We start from the raw sequence: 17,034 nt of genomic DNA, 5'->3' as shown, positions 1-17,034 counted from the left end.
CAGTTAGCACTCCTTAACCTGCATGGAATAAGACGGAACAACGTCGCTTTGACAAGGGCTTGCAACCTTGTCAGCTTCATCTTGAGACTCGACCGTTGATTGCTTACACAAGCAAAACTCTTTACCTCCTGCACAAAACTCAATAGGGGAACTCGTTGAGTGTCAGTATGTAGCTAGCAGTGATGTTGTTGGGCTCTGCCTTTGACGCATTCCTAACATCCATGCTTTGACCTCTTTCTTTATGCATGCGAAAAAAAAAAAAAAAAAAAAAAAAAAAAAAAAAAAAAAAAACGACAACGACGACGACCCTTGTTGTGAAAGATCTTGGCATATATTCTTTGCAGGTTTCTTTAAATTGCTAGTCCGCCTTGCATCTGTGGACAACTATACGACGTCGTAGACCAGAACGGAAGAGAATACCTAGGTATGTTTCTCAGCAAGTGGGTGTGTAGCCAAATGCTGGGATGACCGGCCCGCCTCTGCATGGCATCTCGACAGCGTGAAACTTTTGCAACGGTCTTTCCGAGATATGAAATAATGACTCAACACCAGCGAGTCAATTTGTCAATCTCAAGTGAAAGCATGGGGGGCCTCGCTGTCGGAGCAAATTGTCAGAGGCCCGTTCAAGCACAAGCAGGTCATGCGCTTCCATATAGTCCTGATAGCTCTGCCTAAAAGATAACATTGCCGGCCGGGCGATTCCCATCGTTATTGCCAATTGTAGAGGCTCACTCCGTTTGGTGTAACGGAGATACAACGTTTAACGGTCAATAACAACACTTGGTGCAGTGCTGGCCAAGACTTATGAAGTCATCCCGAGTACTGAATCTTACGGCAACTGGCCCACGAGGGAGTATCACTGGAAATCAGAAAGAACAAAACGGGCAGTCGGTAGACTGGCATTCGTGAAATGGGCGACAGACATGCAGCGTGATGCCGACTTATATCACCCGAGGAGCGGCCAGTAACAGTGCGTTGGAAATGTGGCAACTGGAATAAGCTTAAGGAGACATACCAAAAATGGAGAGTTGCAAGCTCCTGTCAAGAGCAGCATCGATGCTGAGATGTGACAATGGATGCATGGCACACAGAGAATGGAAATTGGAGGTTGTAAATAACTTTTTTCAATGCCGTGGTGGGGTTCTAACAAAATCTACAGAACACCAAAAGGAATAAATAAAATCCAACTTTTGTCTCCTAATTCGCAGTATGTACTGTAAACGATAATGGCGATAGAAAATAACAAATAACAGAGGATATAGTAAATAAATAAAAAATGACTTAAGCGGCAGGACTGCTCTTTTCAGTCCAGTCAACTATTTTCGCTGCCCTTGCAAACCCATTACAAACGTAGGTATCCATTCATTCGTGCTGTCATAACATTTATTGCTTGAAGATAGATTGAACAATCTCGCCTGAGCGAGTGCCCAGAACGGAGAGGAGGGTGTCGCTCAGCTAGAGACAATGTTAGTGTCTATCGAATGAACATGATCAATTCACGGTGGATCACTTACCCCGTGAGTACCCTCGCAGCAGCCCTGCAGCCAGACGCCAGAGTCGTCGGCAACAGTGCCAGGGGAGAACTTGACTCGGTAATCCCTTCCGACGGCCAGCTTGCGCTCGCCATCTTGTGTCTCGACGTTCCAGCCGTTGACGCCCTTGGGGGACTCGTTGCGTCCCGATACGGTCTTGGGGAGCATTGTCCATGCGTCCTTGAGCATGTCGACGTGAGCGCTTCGCTTGTAACCGGTGGCGGCAACAATCAGATCAACTTCAAAAGTCTCCTGGTCGACGAAGCCATCGAGAGGGCCATCGTTAACGCGTTGGACCTTGATCTCGAGAGCGTCGCCCTTGGTGTCGACGCTGGCAATCTCACGGCCAGCGAGAATTCTGTGGGGCCACTGTGTCTCGTCGTCGCTGATCTCACGCTTCTGGTCATACATCTTCTCGAAGAGGTGCTCAATGAGCTCCAGACGAACAACACCGTAGTTGGTGGCGCGAGCCTCAGTCAAAAGAGTCTCACGAGCCTTGACAGATCGTGGCCACAGGTTGTCAATGTACTCGGGGTTGAAGATGGAGTTGACGCTGTAGGTCATGGTCAGCAGAGGTTCCTATAACGGACAACTGTGCACAACTTACAATGGAGAGTCATCACTGGGGCGCAGGAATTCCTGGCGCATGATGAGGTATGTTTTGGAGTTGGGGTACAGGCTCTGGACGTTGTTGAAGATCTCGGCGGCACTCTGGCCAGCACCGATGACAGCAACACGGTAAGGAGCGTTCTGCTTGGCTAGGATCTGAGGGGCGTAGTTGGCGAATTGGGAAGAGTGCAGGACACGAGGGTGCTTAGCAGGGAGGCTCTTGGGGAGCGAAGGCTGGCCACCAGCAGCAACAAGAACGTGACGGCTGCGGAAAGACTGGACCTGGCCAGACTTGCCATTGCGAGCCTGAACGGTGAAAGTCTTGACGGCACCGGCCTCCTTGCTCTCGGGGGAGATAGAGAGAACCTCGTTGTTGTAGCTAACAACATGGTCAAACCAAGAAGAGCACCAGCGAAGGTAGTCCTCGTATTCGGTGCGGGCAGGGAGGAAAGTGCTCAAGTTGGTAAAGTCAACAAGACGACCCTGACGGTGGAGGTAGTTAAGGAAAGTAAACTCAGATCGGGGGTTGCGAAGAGTGGCTAGATCCTTGATAAAGGAGATTTGCATCTTGGCTCCAGGGAGCAGCATACCGGCGTGCCAAGCGAACTTGGTCTGCTTTTCCAGGAAGAGAACCTTGGGAGCTGCGCCATCAGGGCGAAGCTTCTTGCCCTCGGCGATGGCATCGTGAATAGCGACGGCTACGGCCAAAGATGCGGGGCCGAAGCCAGCGCAGATGAGGTCAAACTCAGAATCCGCGGGAGCGGACTCGAGATAAGGAGATCTCTCCTTGTGAACTCGGGGTCCATGGCGGGCAGCAGGGGCAGCTCCGTTTCCGTTGCTGGTGCTGGTGCCGTTGACATGACCGTTGTGGCCGTTAGTAATACCGTTGGTGCCATTTGTGCCATTTGTGCCGCTGTGACCGTTGGTAGTACCGTTGGTGGTACCGTTGGAGACCGGGGCCTCGGAGCCGTTGAATGAAACCTCGCTGTGGGGTGACATGATGACTGATTGCTGGTGAAGAGGGGTATAGATAGGTCTAGAATTGTAATAGAATCTTTAAATGCAGACCAAATTTTATAGCACAAACTTTGTGTCTATGAGATTTGGCGAATTCAAAGTCGTGACGTGTGAGAAACCAGGAAGAGGTCCACCAAGTGAACGGGAGACTATGAGGAATGAATCCGGTTTGCAGAAGCTCTTGTTCCTTCTCGAGAACCAGATATCACCCAATCTGATCAATATGGTGCACAGATTGGAGAATTGATGCAGATGAGCTTCATATAATAGATAAACGGTCGAATCAAGTTTCCAATGTCCGGATTGTGGTAGGGGCAAAAGTGACACTATCAGGGTCTAACTTTGAAGAGAGATGTTAAAAGAGCTTTAGGTAGTACCGCCGAGGCTTTGGAGAAGCTTCGTCAATGAAGATAGAAAGAACAGAAGAACGGAGTAGTTCCGAGAGATGGGGGAGATATGGCATTTTGTAGTTCAGACGGGGATGGGATCTACAAGCTATTTCCTTGGTCCCATATTGCGTGCCATATTCTTATTCGGAGTCAAACTAAGCTACAGACCCTCAAAAGAAGCAAGCAAGAAAGTACATACAAGCTCACGGCGAAGCTGTAGTCGAGCGAGGTACACTGCATTACATGACGAGACGCCTGCTGGCGCTGGACACGCCTCTCTAGGTATGTACATGGAGGAGGCGGATACGAGTACATGGAGCTTCTCCATGGCTAATACAACCTCGTCAAGCTCGTACGTACATACTTGGGGAGGTACATTTGCGATGGAGCCATGATACATAAAAAACCATCTACGATGGAGACACTACTACACTGAGCCGGGAAGAAGACAACTAGCTAGCCCACTGGAGACTGGGCCTTTACTATGGGCTGGGCTGGGCCGAGCACGGCGGCGGCCAAGCCAAGGCGTGGAGCCGCCGGTGCCAAGCAAGCGAGCAAAAAGCATAGCGAGCGGCAGAATGGAAGCCGGGTCAGGCCAGAAATTCTTCAGAACGTGAAATGAGAATGAGAGTGGTGACGGAATCCATTGCTGTTAACGTCAGTCAACGTGACTCTGGTTAGTAGGTAGTGAATAAGACCAGGACTAAGCCCAACCCTAGGCCCTCTAGAGAGAGGGTGGGATCGGGAAATGGTGGGGGGTGGGCTAATTGCCCTGCTGCAGAGAAAACACCAACCTTTTCAAGCTTTAGCTCGGAGGGGTCCTGTAAGCCATTTTGGGCTTCTATTTTGTTTTGGTTTTCGTGACTGTTTCAGTTTCTCTGTTGAAGCTTTGTCCTGTGTTGGACCTCGTGAAGTGGGAGAGAGCATAGCACTCATATACATAACCTGCGATGCTCTCATCATACTTCTCAGGGCTCATGTCGACACTCGATCAACTGAAGCAGCAATCATCATAAAAGAGTGTTCTAAAGACATAGGCACAGCATGGTTACAGGATTGCCTCATGCAGGCCCCGTCTGGGCTGGGTTCTAATGGTTGTGTCAAAACTTCAAAGGCTCTGTCAGCCGCTGCAGGATGGGCGACACGATGCAATAAGACGACAGGCTAGGCCAGTCATCGGTCTGCAAGGGATGGAAAATGGATGGAAAATGTCGCGCAGTCAATGGCTCTGCGGCCTCATTCTCCACGTCCATGGCCGCGGCGTGCCTCGTGGACCCTCCTCGTGGGACTTCATCAACGCCGTGAAGTTCCGTAGCGCTTGAGTGAGCTTCGAGGCGCCACTGCCCATTCATCATTTCCGAGCAGAATCACACTGGCTTGCGGGTCTAACCAAAGCTTCTCAACTAGCCAACCCGTCGCAAGCCCCCCAGCGTGGAGGGACCCTCCAGGGATGCGTGGCGGCAGTGGGTTGAGTCCGGCACTCGAGGTTGAATGAGGAAACGATGAGCATCAAATGGGCAGAGCAAAAGACCATGAGCAAGGGTTGAAGCATGTTAACAGGATACCCATACTCGTGGGTGAAGTTCAAGCAAAGTTTGTTTTTAGTTTATTGACGGACGATGATGATCAGGCTTGGAACCTTCCTATATGGACGAATGCCGTACCGTAAAAGCTTAGGCCTTTCGCGAATGACGATCGATGTATGTTGACATCTTTAAATCGAGAGTGTGATTCAGTGTGTATGCCAATTCCTGGGCTTGAGAAGTCCCCTAATTCGACCTTATCGAGAGTCTGCAAACTCGAACTACTCCTTGACCCATGTTCTCTTACAAACCCTCGACTTCTACCACCTTCTACCCGGTGTTTTTCTTCAGCTTCATCTCTACAGCCGGGGTGTTTATGGCCACTTGCGTCTCAAGACGGTGGCAGGAGGAAGTGGAGGTTCCTGGATTACGGGCAAACTAACCAAGGATCCCCAGTAAAGAAGCGTAAGTATGGACGAATATGATGCGACGTCGGCGATGATCTTTGGTAAAAGATCAGATAAGATAGACATGGCAAAACAGCGTGCAAGCTTGGTGAACTCTGCAAACGTTGACGCCGCTGAGCAAGGATCAGACGGCCTTACTACTGGAAATATGCTTGCCATCCCAGCTGGCGTCACAAAAGGTGGAAGCAGCCGTAGTTCAAAGTCCAGTTCATTGCCTGCTAACTGGGCCGATGCAGACCCTTGAAGACGCTACGCATTTTGTTCCGTGGGATCGAGGCATGGGTTCGAAACGTCCAGTCTCGCCTGGGCCGATGACGGCTTTCTGCAGCCCCGTCACCCAAGCTCTTTCACACCGTTCAGACACGACGTCAATGCCATGGGTTGGGGGCAGAGAAAAACCTGACCAGCACAGGCACAGGACAGGAACGCACAGCCGCCAGCGTGCGGCGAAGAACGGCTTTGGTTTGACGGCGCCCAGGCCAGAAGAGCCGATCACTCGAGTCTCGCAATGTCGTTCGACGAGAAGGAGGGGCAGTCCCGCAGAGAAGATGGAAGGTGGTTGGCAAAATGCTGATGATTGGAGTGTTGATGGGCGGCGAATACCTTGGGCTCCATTGTGGAGATGAGGGAATTATCTGATGATCTGATAAACCGGATCTGATAAGATCTAATTAGCCAGCTTACAGTAGCGTCGCGCACCAAACTCAAGTTGACTGGTTACCGACCTCCGAGCGGCCCAGGGGTCTTTTAGCACCAGATGGCCCCTGGTGCAGTGAGGTGGTGCTCCTGCTCGCAACCTAACCCCTGCAACAATTATGCTGTGTTTTTTCTTCTTGGGGACAGGTACCGACCGAATGAGCGCGAGCAAGCGGAGGGCAATTGTGAATGGAAGAAAAATTTTCTTCTCTGGTGAACAGAAGCTTATCCCTGTTGGACCATGGCACAGGCTTCTTGACCTACAAGCGCAAGCACTTGGCGTTGAATTTCCATCGGTTGATGAGCTGTCTAGAGCTGCATTTGCTAACAGGTTCCTACGCCTGTGGGAGATAATCGGGCTAGCGGGTAATAATTTTGCAGAGGTCCATGGATTAACTGATTGATTAGATGCAAATGCGTTGGAGAAGCCATCTCAGACCGATAACGGTGCTTTCCGATATGCATAATCCATACAGCTGGGATAGGCCAGCATCGATGTTGCAATGACAGAAATCATGGAGAGCAGATATGCAACCATGGGACGACACGACTCTGGAAATACCCGTAGTATGGCTCGATACGATCGGCAAAACCGTAAGATGATGCCAATTGCGGGTGACGATGTTGCTTTTTCTTCGCCCCGTTGGACCCCTGTTTTCGTGACACTTTGCCGTGCTGTGATCTAGAACACCAAGCCAACGCTCCGGCAGTACCTGGCCTCACGGTTGGTTCGTACATCAGAGGATCTCGTACCCGTTTGCGATCCCATGTCCGAGGGTCCAAGTAGTACCTACAGTAGCCTCCCTCATGTCGTCAAATTATCCCAGCAATCGTCAGTTGAAACCCATGCCATAACCAGACACCTTAAGCGCTTCTGTCACCATGCACGTGAGAGGCAAAGCTTCTTCATGAGAAAAAGCAGAAATTTACGGGCAAAAGCGCTCGCTATTCAGCACAGTAAGAGAAGCCGCTTTGCCTTGCCGAGATCAGACTACAGTGATACCATGACAATGCATACTCTAGCTGGAATCTGAACATGGGAATGAATGCACATGTAGCATACGAGGTTCGATCAAATTCGAATGTTGACTTTCCGCACAATGAGCGTGTTAAGCTTACAGGTTTGGTTGACACCATCTCATCTTGGCCACCCCTAGACTTGGCCAGAAGCTACGTCACAGGCTGCTCGAAAAGTTTCTAGCGGCGACCATTGTTTGATAATGTTTAAGGGAGGGCGCCTTTTCTCAACTTACAGGTGGTCAAGTAGTTTAAAAAATCTTGTAATTGACGAAGTATGTTAACAGGACTTTCTTGACTTCCTGAATTACATAGAAATCACATATTCATTGGGTGGGCATGAGCACGGTTTCAACGTCAGGTATCTGTAAAATCCTGGCATCGACCGGAAGTTTTCGAAGCGAGAGCCATTGAACAGGTAGGTACATGGGAGGCCAGGGGGAGAGTACATCATTTTCATTTACGTGTACATTAGATTATCTGATTAGATCCGGGATCAAAAGATCGGCGAGTTTTTAGCACTCAATACTTATTAATACACGAATGCAGGTTGCAGTCGAGGTACTTGGATATTTTCGACGAGCATGAATAGGGAATTGATCAATATGCAGTCACATAGCAGAGAAAAGAGGTAGCAACTATATCGTCCCATCCAAGATCAGAATATCTCAACACCAGAACAGAATTGACATTGAGATATGATCTTTGAGAATATTCATTCAGGGTAGCAAGCTCTGGGCTTCGATGAACGATGAGTGAGTGCATTGACCAATTCCGAGGAGCAGTACGGTAGTGGTTGGTCATAGCTCACACCCTCCCCTCCATTTCTCCACCTGCACCTTGCATCATCAAACACCAGGGTCAGAAAATCCACCATTATCACCGCCGTCCGCTTCATCGGGCATCGCATCATCACCCTCAACATTGCCCATCTAGCCCGTTTGCTTCATTAAAGCCGCAACGGGATCGACCACTCCGCCTGTGGCGATTCTGACTCGGCAGAAAGCCTGTCGTCTCGTTCGTGCTGTGCTCTCGGAGGTAGCCGTCAACCAGTCTGTCACAACCACAGCAACAACCTAGCAGTTGTTATTAACCTGACGGGTCTGGCATTTCTCCATAATCTCGGCTCGGTGTCCGCACTGCTCTTTTCCGCTTTATTCGTTTCAGCGCCGTGCTGCCGCTGTCGTTAGCTTCGCTCTTCTCCCAAACCGTTATTCCCTCGGGAATCCGAGCCTGCGCCGACCGAATATGCGTTTTCCCATCCAGTCACTTTGGGGTTTGCCCTCATGGAGTGCCTCTTTTCCTGCTTCCGATTCCAACTTCGCTCACCACTGCTTCGTCTGGTCCAGAGGCATAGCTGCTTCCACCTAGTTGTCCCAACCTTAATCCATCGCTTCCTCCGCTCAGTCGTCACAGCCTTTCCCTCACCCAATGCGCTGCGTGGCACAATCACGCTGTTTTGATGGTTCCATCATCCTCACCAACCCAATCTAACCCACATCCCATATCGTAGACAAGGTAAAATGGCATACAACGTTCTCCTAACCCCGATCAATGCACATGCCATGCCCTTCAAAACCCCTCTCGCTTGTTCTACTCCCCCTCTTACACTAGGAAACATCAACATTTCTGGAAACCTCCCACGTTGACTAATATCGTTTCACTATCATGGTGTCGTGATCAACGTCACCCCACGTTTATAACCCTCTCCCGCCATTGCCCTTGGATATTGGAAATGCCCTCTATATGCTGGCTTCGACCCTGCCTGATCTCATCACCCCGTGACTCAACCGGCATGAGTCTATTTAGTTACCATGGGTTTTACAAGATTCGTTGTGTGCGATAGCTCACGGGAAGACGGATACCTGGACAGCACGCGTTCAAGCTCCCATGCCATTGTCCCAGACGAGTCTATTATGTGACTTAGACAACGCGCCTAGACACTGGTTAGTAGAGCCGAAAGTCACTGGTCAAGTTGGGGTCCCCCTTTTATCGCGGGTCGACCCGCCGAGGATCCCTTGTCCGCATAACCAAAAAGCAACACCGATGTCGACGACCCTCTACCCTCAATACGCATGCCGTCTTTCGGGTTGCTCTCATCAGCCACGATCTCAACGTTATGCCTAGCTTCGAGATTTCCTCTAGTGCAGCGTCTCACATGCAGCGATTTGTTTTACCTTATAACCGCCATAAGCCTTCACGTAATCATTTGCTAGGCACCCTGGGGCCGTTGAACCTTACGTCGAGCCTCCTCAGGTGCCAAGAGAAATTGGCCTTTCCTTTTGGGGTCTGGCTTGCCGATCTGATTCCCAGTTATGATCAATCAAGTTACCCAATATGGACGAATGGATTTTGTAATCCAATGCCCATGAGAACTATCCCTTGGCAAGAAATTCATCCTCGCTTGAAGTTACACAGAGGCTATGCTCTTGTTGAACCAAGAGGCTGGACAGGTCTATTGTTGGTGTTCGAGTGGACTTTGTCGTCATGATAACAAGATCAAGTTCACATAAACCGAGTCGTGACGCAATCTATTTTGAGCGGCTGCTCGCTCCACTGCTCATTTGACGCCGAAACTCAGGTATCCTGTGAGACATCACGCCGTTTGAATAAAAGCACCACTATCCCACGCACATGCGCCATATCCTGGTGCGGTTTTGGCATAAGACCAACGAGGTTGTCTTGCTCCCCACGCCAGCCACGGCCAGAGGTCCACCATAGATGTGCCCAAAACGGCAATCCAGGTATCTCGGCTCACACCATTGCACTTCAACCCTGACTGCACCACATCATTCATCATGGGTCGCGGTTTTAATCTGCCCGGGGCATGTCTTGCCAGCCCACCCTTTCAAATAATAGCTGTCTGCTACCCACCCACCGACAGCACTCACGCCGGATCTTACTTGTCCCTGTCATCTTCATGAGTCGATGAGTAATTACTCGACGCTGACAGGCTGGAATACAGCTGCTTCCACACGCCCCCCTTGGACCAGGTGAACCACTTTGTACGACTGTCCACGCCTCAAGCTTGCCTTTGACGAATCATTGCGCCGCCGATTCTAATACGGCATGCGTCCGTTTGCTTTGCCGTCATTCCAATTCGCAGCTCCCGTGTTTTGGACCCCGGCTGGCGTGTACATCCTCCGAGACTTGGTTCCGCATGGTCGTGAAGCGATCCAAGCAGTCTGATGTTAGTCCACACAGTTTTAGCTAATAGCAAGTTGGCCTGTAATTAATGCCCCAGGATGAGGCTTTTGGCGGACCAGTGCGTTCCCTAAAAGGGCCATATCTTCTGCTTCGAGTGCACACCTTCAACGTCACCGGTATTGTCGCCGGCTCTGAATGTTACCGGCGCCGTATCCCCATCGAGACCACCCTCCTCATTATCACTATCCATTGCACTGATTGCCCGGCTACGCCATCGTTCTGACTAACACACTCTCAGACCACCAAACCACCAGAGGTGTAATTGGAGCACTATGGACTTGACAGGACTGTCTATCCTTAATGCCCGGCCTTCCAGGCTGCCTGGACCAAAGCTCCTACACCAACTGGTGAAGGAGCCGGGCCAACACGTAGCCCTGGATTATATGGGCAACGGCCGGCAATCCACGTTGACCTACAGCGAGCTTCATGAAGCTGCAGCGTCCATTGCGACTCGCATAACAACAGCATCAGGCATTGTCACTGGACAGTTTGTTGTTCCTGTGCTCATCCACCAATCCCCTCTTCTATATATCTCACTCTTGGCCATCTTGAAGTCCGGAGGGGCTTTCTGTCCTCTCAATATCGATGCACCGCCGGAACGCGTAAAATTCATCCTTGACGATGTCTCAGCAACAGTGGTTTTGACCACGAAAGACCTGGCATCTGAACTACCCTACGATACCGGCGCAACTATAATCATCGTTGATGAGTATGAAGAATATCAAATCCCTTCTGGATCTCCAAGAGCCGAGGTCAAACACAAAGTGCCTCAGCCAGAAGATCTAGCCTATGTCATGTATACATCAGGATCAACAGGAACTCCCAAAGGCGTGGGAATTTCGCACGATGCTGCATCGCAAGCTCTTATTGCCCATGATAGACATATCCCACCATTCTCCCGCTTTCTACAGTTTGCAGCACCGACATTTGATGTCTCAGTCTTTGAAATATTCTTCCCATTCTTTCGAGGTGCTACTCTCGTGAGTATTCGACGAACTGAGATGTTAGATGACCTTCCTGGCGTGCTTCGCGTTATGAGAGTGGATGCCTGTGAACTCACACCAACAGTCGCTGGAAGCCTGTTGCGCCGAAGAGAAAATGCGCCAGACCTCAAGTTGCTTTTGACAATTGGAGAAATGCTCAACGCCCCAGTAGTTGAGGAATTTGGAGGGGACAATGAGAGGCCGAGCATGCTCTGGGCAATGTATGGCCCAACTGAAGCTACAATCCACTGGTAAGATTCTCAACTATTTCTTAGCAAACACCTAACTCTAACAAAATGCTAGTACTCTTCAAACTGCGTTCTCGTCTGATTCCTCGACGGGCAATATTGGCGTACCCCTCGATACAGTGTCGTGCTTCATTATCGAGATTCCAGAGTCAGATAGCCACGAATTTGAAATTAAAATTCTTCCGCAGGGAGAGGTTGGAGAATTGGCTGTGGGTGGCTACCAGTTAGCTGCTGGCTACATCAACAGACCGGAGCAAACAAATTCAGTCTTCCTTGATTCACCGTTTGGGCGCATCTATCGTACGGGGGACAAAGCTCGCTTACTACCAAATGGAAAACTTGAATGCTTCGGTCGATTATCAGATGGCCAAGTGAAGCTGAGAGGACAACGTTTGGAGTTGGGGGAAGTAGAGCAGGCTGTCCTTCGAACCTCAGGATGTCACAGCGCCGTGGCAGCGATAGTACAATCTATCCTGATAGTGTTCTGTGCCGTCGACGAAGGAGTGACTGAGTTTTCTATTTTGAAGCATTGCAAAGATTGGCTGCCGCAGTATATGGTCCCTGGAGAAATTGTCCTGATGTCAGAATTTCCAAGATTACCCAGTGGCAAGGTTGACCGGAAGAGGCTCAAAGCAGAGTACGAACAACGCAAAGCTGACATATCAGAGAGCATCTTGAACTCCGCGCCGGTTGACACAATGGAATCAGAGCTTCTGGCAGTTGTGTCTCAGAGTTTGAATTTCAAAGTCGATAAGTCGACGCCTCTCGCCTTGATTGGAATGGATTCTCTCAAAGCAATCAAGTTAGCCTCTGCTCTTCGCACTTCTGGGTTTGGGATAGACTCAACTGCTATTCTCACAATGAAAACTGCGTCTGAAATTATTTCTGCCATCCGAAGGCAACCGCAGCCCGATATAGACAACCCTCAACAAGCGTCGAAAGATCTTTCATTAGACTTTGAGGGTATTGTACAACAAGACGCCAGCTTGGCTCGAATTCGTGGCTCAGTCGAGGACGTTATACCATGCACGCCTCTTCAAGCAGCAATGCTAGCCGAGACTGCACGGAACCCAACAACTTATTGCAACGAGCTTGAGCTTAGTATTCCGCTGGGTTATGGCATCAATCATATATTGGAGACTTTCAGAGAACTTTCACAGCAGAACGCCATTCTGCGTGCAGGGTTTGCAGCTGCAAAGGGCAACTTCGTTATGATTTTCCAGCGGGAACTCCGACCCGAACAGATCTGCGTTGTCGACCAGTTTCAAAAACGACTGTGCCTCTCCTCACCACAGGACTTCATATCTCCCTTGATACTCCAGATCCAGCGAAGCCCAGAAGAAGATAGCGTCCGTGTTCTCTTACAACTGCATCATTCTCTATATGATGGATGGTCTATGGATATTCTTCTTTCTGATTGGTCCAAACTACTCCTGCGACAACAAGTATCTCAGCGTCCTCCATTCTGGGAAGTTGCCAGATTTTATCATGATCTGCAAACAGGCGATGCCACCCGAGTATTCTGGACGGAACATCTCGCAGGATGGAAACGATCGCCATTGCCCAAGCTACGCAGTAAGGTGATGCGCTCAAACCGAAGCCTATCAATCAGGAGGCGATTATCCCTCTCTCGGAGTAGGGTTGATACAGGAATGCAGAAGCTTCGCTGCAGTCCTCAAGTGATATTCCAGGCCTCACTAGCTCTGCTGTGGTCAGGGATCACAGGAATGCGTGATATCACGATTGGCTCAGTAACTTCTGGGAGGACGATTCCTTTAGCAGGCATTGAGCAAGTAATTGGACCATGCATTGCCTCCCTCCCTGTTCGAGTCGATCTAGACAACGTATCTGTATGTCTCGACCTGCTCAATAGCATCCACTCAAGTAACAGAGGAATTATGCAACATTGCACGCTTTCATTGTCAGAGCTCAAGAAGCTGGTTTCATTACAGCCCGGCGAAAGCCTCTACGATGTGCTTTTTGTATACCAGGAATCTCTCGCCAGTTCGGAGCGGACACACAACGTTGTGAGAGAGACAAGTCATCTGGACCGACTAGAAACACCGATTGTGTTTGAGGTTGAGCCAAGAGAAGATGGATTTGAGCTTCAAGTTACATATCAAGAGGACTTCGTGTCAGCTGAAACAGCAGAACATATGGTGAATCAGCTTGAGTCATTGATTATCTCCATGCTGGAGAATCCTACCACCAAGGTCAAAGCGGCACTGAAGGAGATCAGCTGTAGTCCGTCCATCAACAACATCTGGCCTACTATACCACAGAAAACCCCTGATTTAGCACGACTTTTTGAAGAAGTTGTGCTTCAAACTCCGGACTCTGATGCTCTACTATTTTCTCACTTTTTGGACGGCGGATACCAGACGAAATGGACATTTCAAGAGCTCAACGCAATGGCAAATCGCATCGCGAGATATCTCCATTGTAGCGGTGTCAGGGTTGGCGAAGTAGTGGCTATTGTGATGGAAAAGTCACCAACGTTGTACGCATCAATCCTGGGCATCATCAAGTGTGGTTGTGGATATCTCCCAATTCTTCCTTCAACCCCTCGTGCTCGCATTAGTGAGATCCTACAGCAGGCCCAGACCGAGCATTGCGTCGTCGATAACGTGTCTCGTGACCAATACCCATATCTGTCCGAGCTTTCTACGATAACTGTCGATACCAACTCGCTCCATGACATATCCGCGGACAACCTGGACGTTGAAGTTGATGGGACTCGACTAGCGTACGTGATTTACACGTCGGGAACGACAGGAACCCCAAAGGGTGTTGCAATTCAGCAACATAGTATTGCTGCAAACATTGAGCATCTCGAGGCACTGTATCCCAAGTGTCTCAATTCACAGGGCCGTCTTCTACAAGCATGCTCTCAAGCATTCGATGTGTCAGTATTCGAGATATTTTATACATGGTGCACAGGGATGTGTCTGTGTTCAGGGACAAATGACACAATCTTGGAAGACATTGAGCGATCAATACGTGAACTTGGTATCACCCACCTCAGCATGACACCAACAGTTGCCAATATCGTTAACCCTGCTAATGTCCCCAGCGTGGAGTTTCTTGTGACTGCCGGAGAACCCATGACACAGTCTGTCTATGAGAAATGGCAACGCCCAGTTGTGGCAGGGGTACGGACCATCGGAAACCACAAATATCTGCACAGTGAAGAAAATGACAGCAGATGACCATATTGAGCACTTAGGGCACGTGTTTCCTAATACCTCTGTTGTGGTACTCTACCCAGAAAGTTCTGACGTAGTTCCCCTTAATTGGGTCGGCGAGTTCTGTTTTGGAGGTGCTCAGGTCGCTCAAGGTTACCTCAACATGCCAAAGCTCACATCTCAAAAGTTCATTCAACATCCCCAGTACGGAAGGCTTTACAGATCTGGAGATATGGGTCGCATGCTTCCTGACGGTTCCTTGCTGATACTTGGTCGCATCGATGATCAAGTAAAACTAAGAGGCCAGCGAATCGAAGTTGGTGAGATCAACAGCACGGTGACCTTGAGTGGTCTGGCATCCTCAGCTGCTACGGTATTGGTGCAGCGCGGAGAGACTTCCCCCCAGCAACTATCTCTCTTCTTCATTCCGAACCATGACCCTTCCAGCTTTCATGTGTTGAAAATCAACAGCGAAACCCATCAGTCCCTGCTCGCACACCTCAGATCGCGATTGCCAAGCTACATGGTCCCCACTTACCTCATCCCAATCTCATCAATACCCATGACTTCGAGTGGAAAGATAGATAAGCGCCGACTTCGTGACTGCTTTAACAGCTTGGGCACGGACTACCTCGAAGAAGCCTCTAGAATGTCCTTGGAAACTCAGGACGAGGGAGATTGGAGCCAGTCAGAATCGAAAATTGCAGATACCATTCTCGAGTCTGCGAATGTATTCAGGAATGATTTCGGCAGATGGACACCCTTTGCTCTTCTCGGAATAGACTCTATGTCTGCTATCGACTTAGCACGCAATCTCAGCTCAAAACTTGGTTCTCGAGTTGCTGTGTCTGAGATTCTTCGCAACCCAACTGTTGCGCAGTTGGCGAGATATCTGGATGGAAAGACATCACAAAAGAAGGAAGCCCCAGTCGATAGTCTTGAAGACTTTTTCGCCGCCACCTTCGTTGACTCAATGAAAAAAGAGTTTGCCAAAGAGGCAAAGACCATAAGGGAGATCTTGCCATGTACTCCTTTACAGGAGGCGATGCTTTCTCGCGGCCAAAGGGGTTACTATAACAAGGTCCTCCTACGCCTGACAACTACCTCTGGAGCCATGAGGTCATACTGGAAAACCATGTCGTATAGGCATGATATTCTTCGGACCTGCTTTGCGGCGACAACAGATTCCCGACGTGCCATTGCTCAGATCGTCCTCGAGAGCTGGGAAATACCGTGGAAGACGTTCGATGTGAGTGAATTGTCTTTCGATGGGGCGATTGAGCAACATCTCAAGTCTCTCCCCGATCCAGTAGATTCAAGGACACCACCGATATCTCTAGCGCTACTGAGGTACCGTGGATCCGAGTTTCTGTCATTCATCTGCCATCACGCACTTTACGATGGTGTCGCAATGGAACGACTTCTCAAGGAGGTGGAAGCATTGGCTGTTGGCGAGGAACTACCGCCGACTGTCCCCTATAGTCAGTTTCTGAAACTGTCCACTCGCTTGCCCGATGATGCAGAACAGTTTTGGCAACGGCACTTTGAGAACTACAAACCATCTGCAGTCTTTCCCCAGACAACTACGAGTGAAGTTGACCAGAGCACCTGCACCACATCTATGGATATCCCTCTCAGCGATTTGCAGTTGCTTATTCGAGATCTCGGATCAACCCTACTTTCGGTTTGCCAAGCAAGCTGGGCCACTGTCCTTGCAGCCGCATACAGACGTACAGACGTGTGTTTTGGAAATGTTGTCAGTGGCCGTACTCTTGACATCGAAGGTCTAGAAAGACTCGTTGCACCCTGTTTTAATACCATCCCTGTGCGCGTCGACTTTCCAGAAGCATCAAGTAATCTTGATCTGCTCAAGCACCTTCAAAAGATGAACACAGAGCTTATTGCGTACCAATTCACTCCTCTGAGGCTGATTCAGCGTAGCATCAATCGCACTGGGAAGCATATATTTGATACGCTTCTACTGCTGCAAAAGCCATTACAAGACATCGACAAGAACGTCTGGACACTCGAAGGAGATTCTGGAGATATGGATATCCCCTTGGTGTGCGAAATCGTCCCTTGCCCTGGGTTGAACTCACTGGTTGTCAATATTCACAGGGACATGAGTATTGTCACTGAGGAAGTTGCCACGGCTATGGCT

The 17,034-nt window shown here is 49.6% G+C and overlaps 5 protein-coding genes across 5 annotated transcripts; 4 read left to right on the top strand and 1 right to left on the bottom strand.

The window, feature by feature from the left end:
• Positions 1–1,095: 1,095 nt before the first annotated feature.
• On the bottom strand, positions 1,096–3,696 carry FVEG_04293 (L-ornithine N5-oxygenase). The gene is made up of 3 exons (XM_018892084.1): positions 2,140–3,696; positions 1,515–2,085; positions 1,096–1,455 (listed from the first exon to the last, which is right to left on the bottom strand). Exons 1-3 carry the CDS (start codon positions 3,138–3,140, stop codon positions 1,384–1,386), a joined length of 1,644 nt encoding a protein of 547 aa, XP_018748703.1. The 5' UTR covers positions 3,141–3,696; the 3' UTR covers positions 1,096–1,383.
• A 1,059-nt stretch (positions 3,697–4,755) lies between these two features.
• On the top strand, positions 4,756–4,869 carry FVEG_15441 (hypothetical protein; the record flags this gene model as incomplete). Its single annotated transcript, XM_018904568.1, has 1 exon — positions 4,756–4,869. One exon carries the CDS (start codon positions 4,756–4,758, stop codon positions 4,867–4,869), a length of 114 nt encoding a protein of 37 aa, XP_018748704.1.
• Positions 4,870–8,536: 3,667 nt separating this feature from the next.
• Positions 8,537–8,713, top strand: FVEG_04294 (hypothetical protein; the record flags this gene model as incomplete). The annotated part of the gene is made up of 1 exon (XM_018892085.1): positions 8,537–8,713. The coding sequence occupies one exon, from the start codon at positions 8,537–8,539 to the stop codon at positions 8,711–8,713; it is 177 nt and encodes a 58-aa protein (XP_018748705.1).
• Positions 8,714–10,109: 1,396 nt separating this feature from the next.
• FVEG_15442 (hypothetical protein) lies at positions 10,110–14,897 on the top strand (the record flags this gene model as incomplete). The annotated part of the gene is made up of 3 exons (XM_018904569.1): positions 10,110–10,440; positions 10,696–11,691; positions 11,744–14,897. The coding sequence occupies exons 2-3, from the start codon at positions 10,730–10,732 to the stop codon at positions 14,895–14,897; spliced, it is 4,116 nt and encodes a 1,371-aa protein (XP_018748706.1). The 5' UTR covers positions 10,110–10,440; positions 10,696–10,729.
• A 1,025-nt stretch (positions 14,898–15,922) lies between these two features.
• FVEG_15443 (hypothetical protein) lies at positions 15,923–16,613 on the top strand. The gene has a single exon (XM_018904570.1). It carries the CDS (start codon positions 16,022–16,024, stop codon positions 16,124–16,126), a length of 105 nt encoding a protein of 34 aa, XP_018748707.1. The 5' UTR covers positions 15,923–16,021; the 3' UTR covers positions 16,127–16,613.
• Positions 16,614–17,034: the final 421 nt, after the last annotated feature.

Source organism: Fusarium verticillioides, chromosome 2 (assembly GCF_000149555.1).
Source record: "Fusarium verticillioides 7600 chromosome 2, whole genome shotgun sequence".
In the NCBI taxonomy this organism is placed as follows: domain Eukaryota; kingdom Fungi; phylum Ascomycota; class Sordariomycetes; order Hypocreales; family Nectriaceae; genus Fusarium; species Fusarium verticillioides.
Note: the sequence above shows the minus strand (reverse complement) of the source record. Positions and strands in the feature narration are given on the sequence as shown.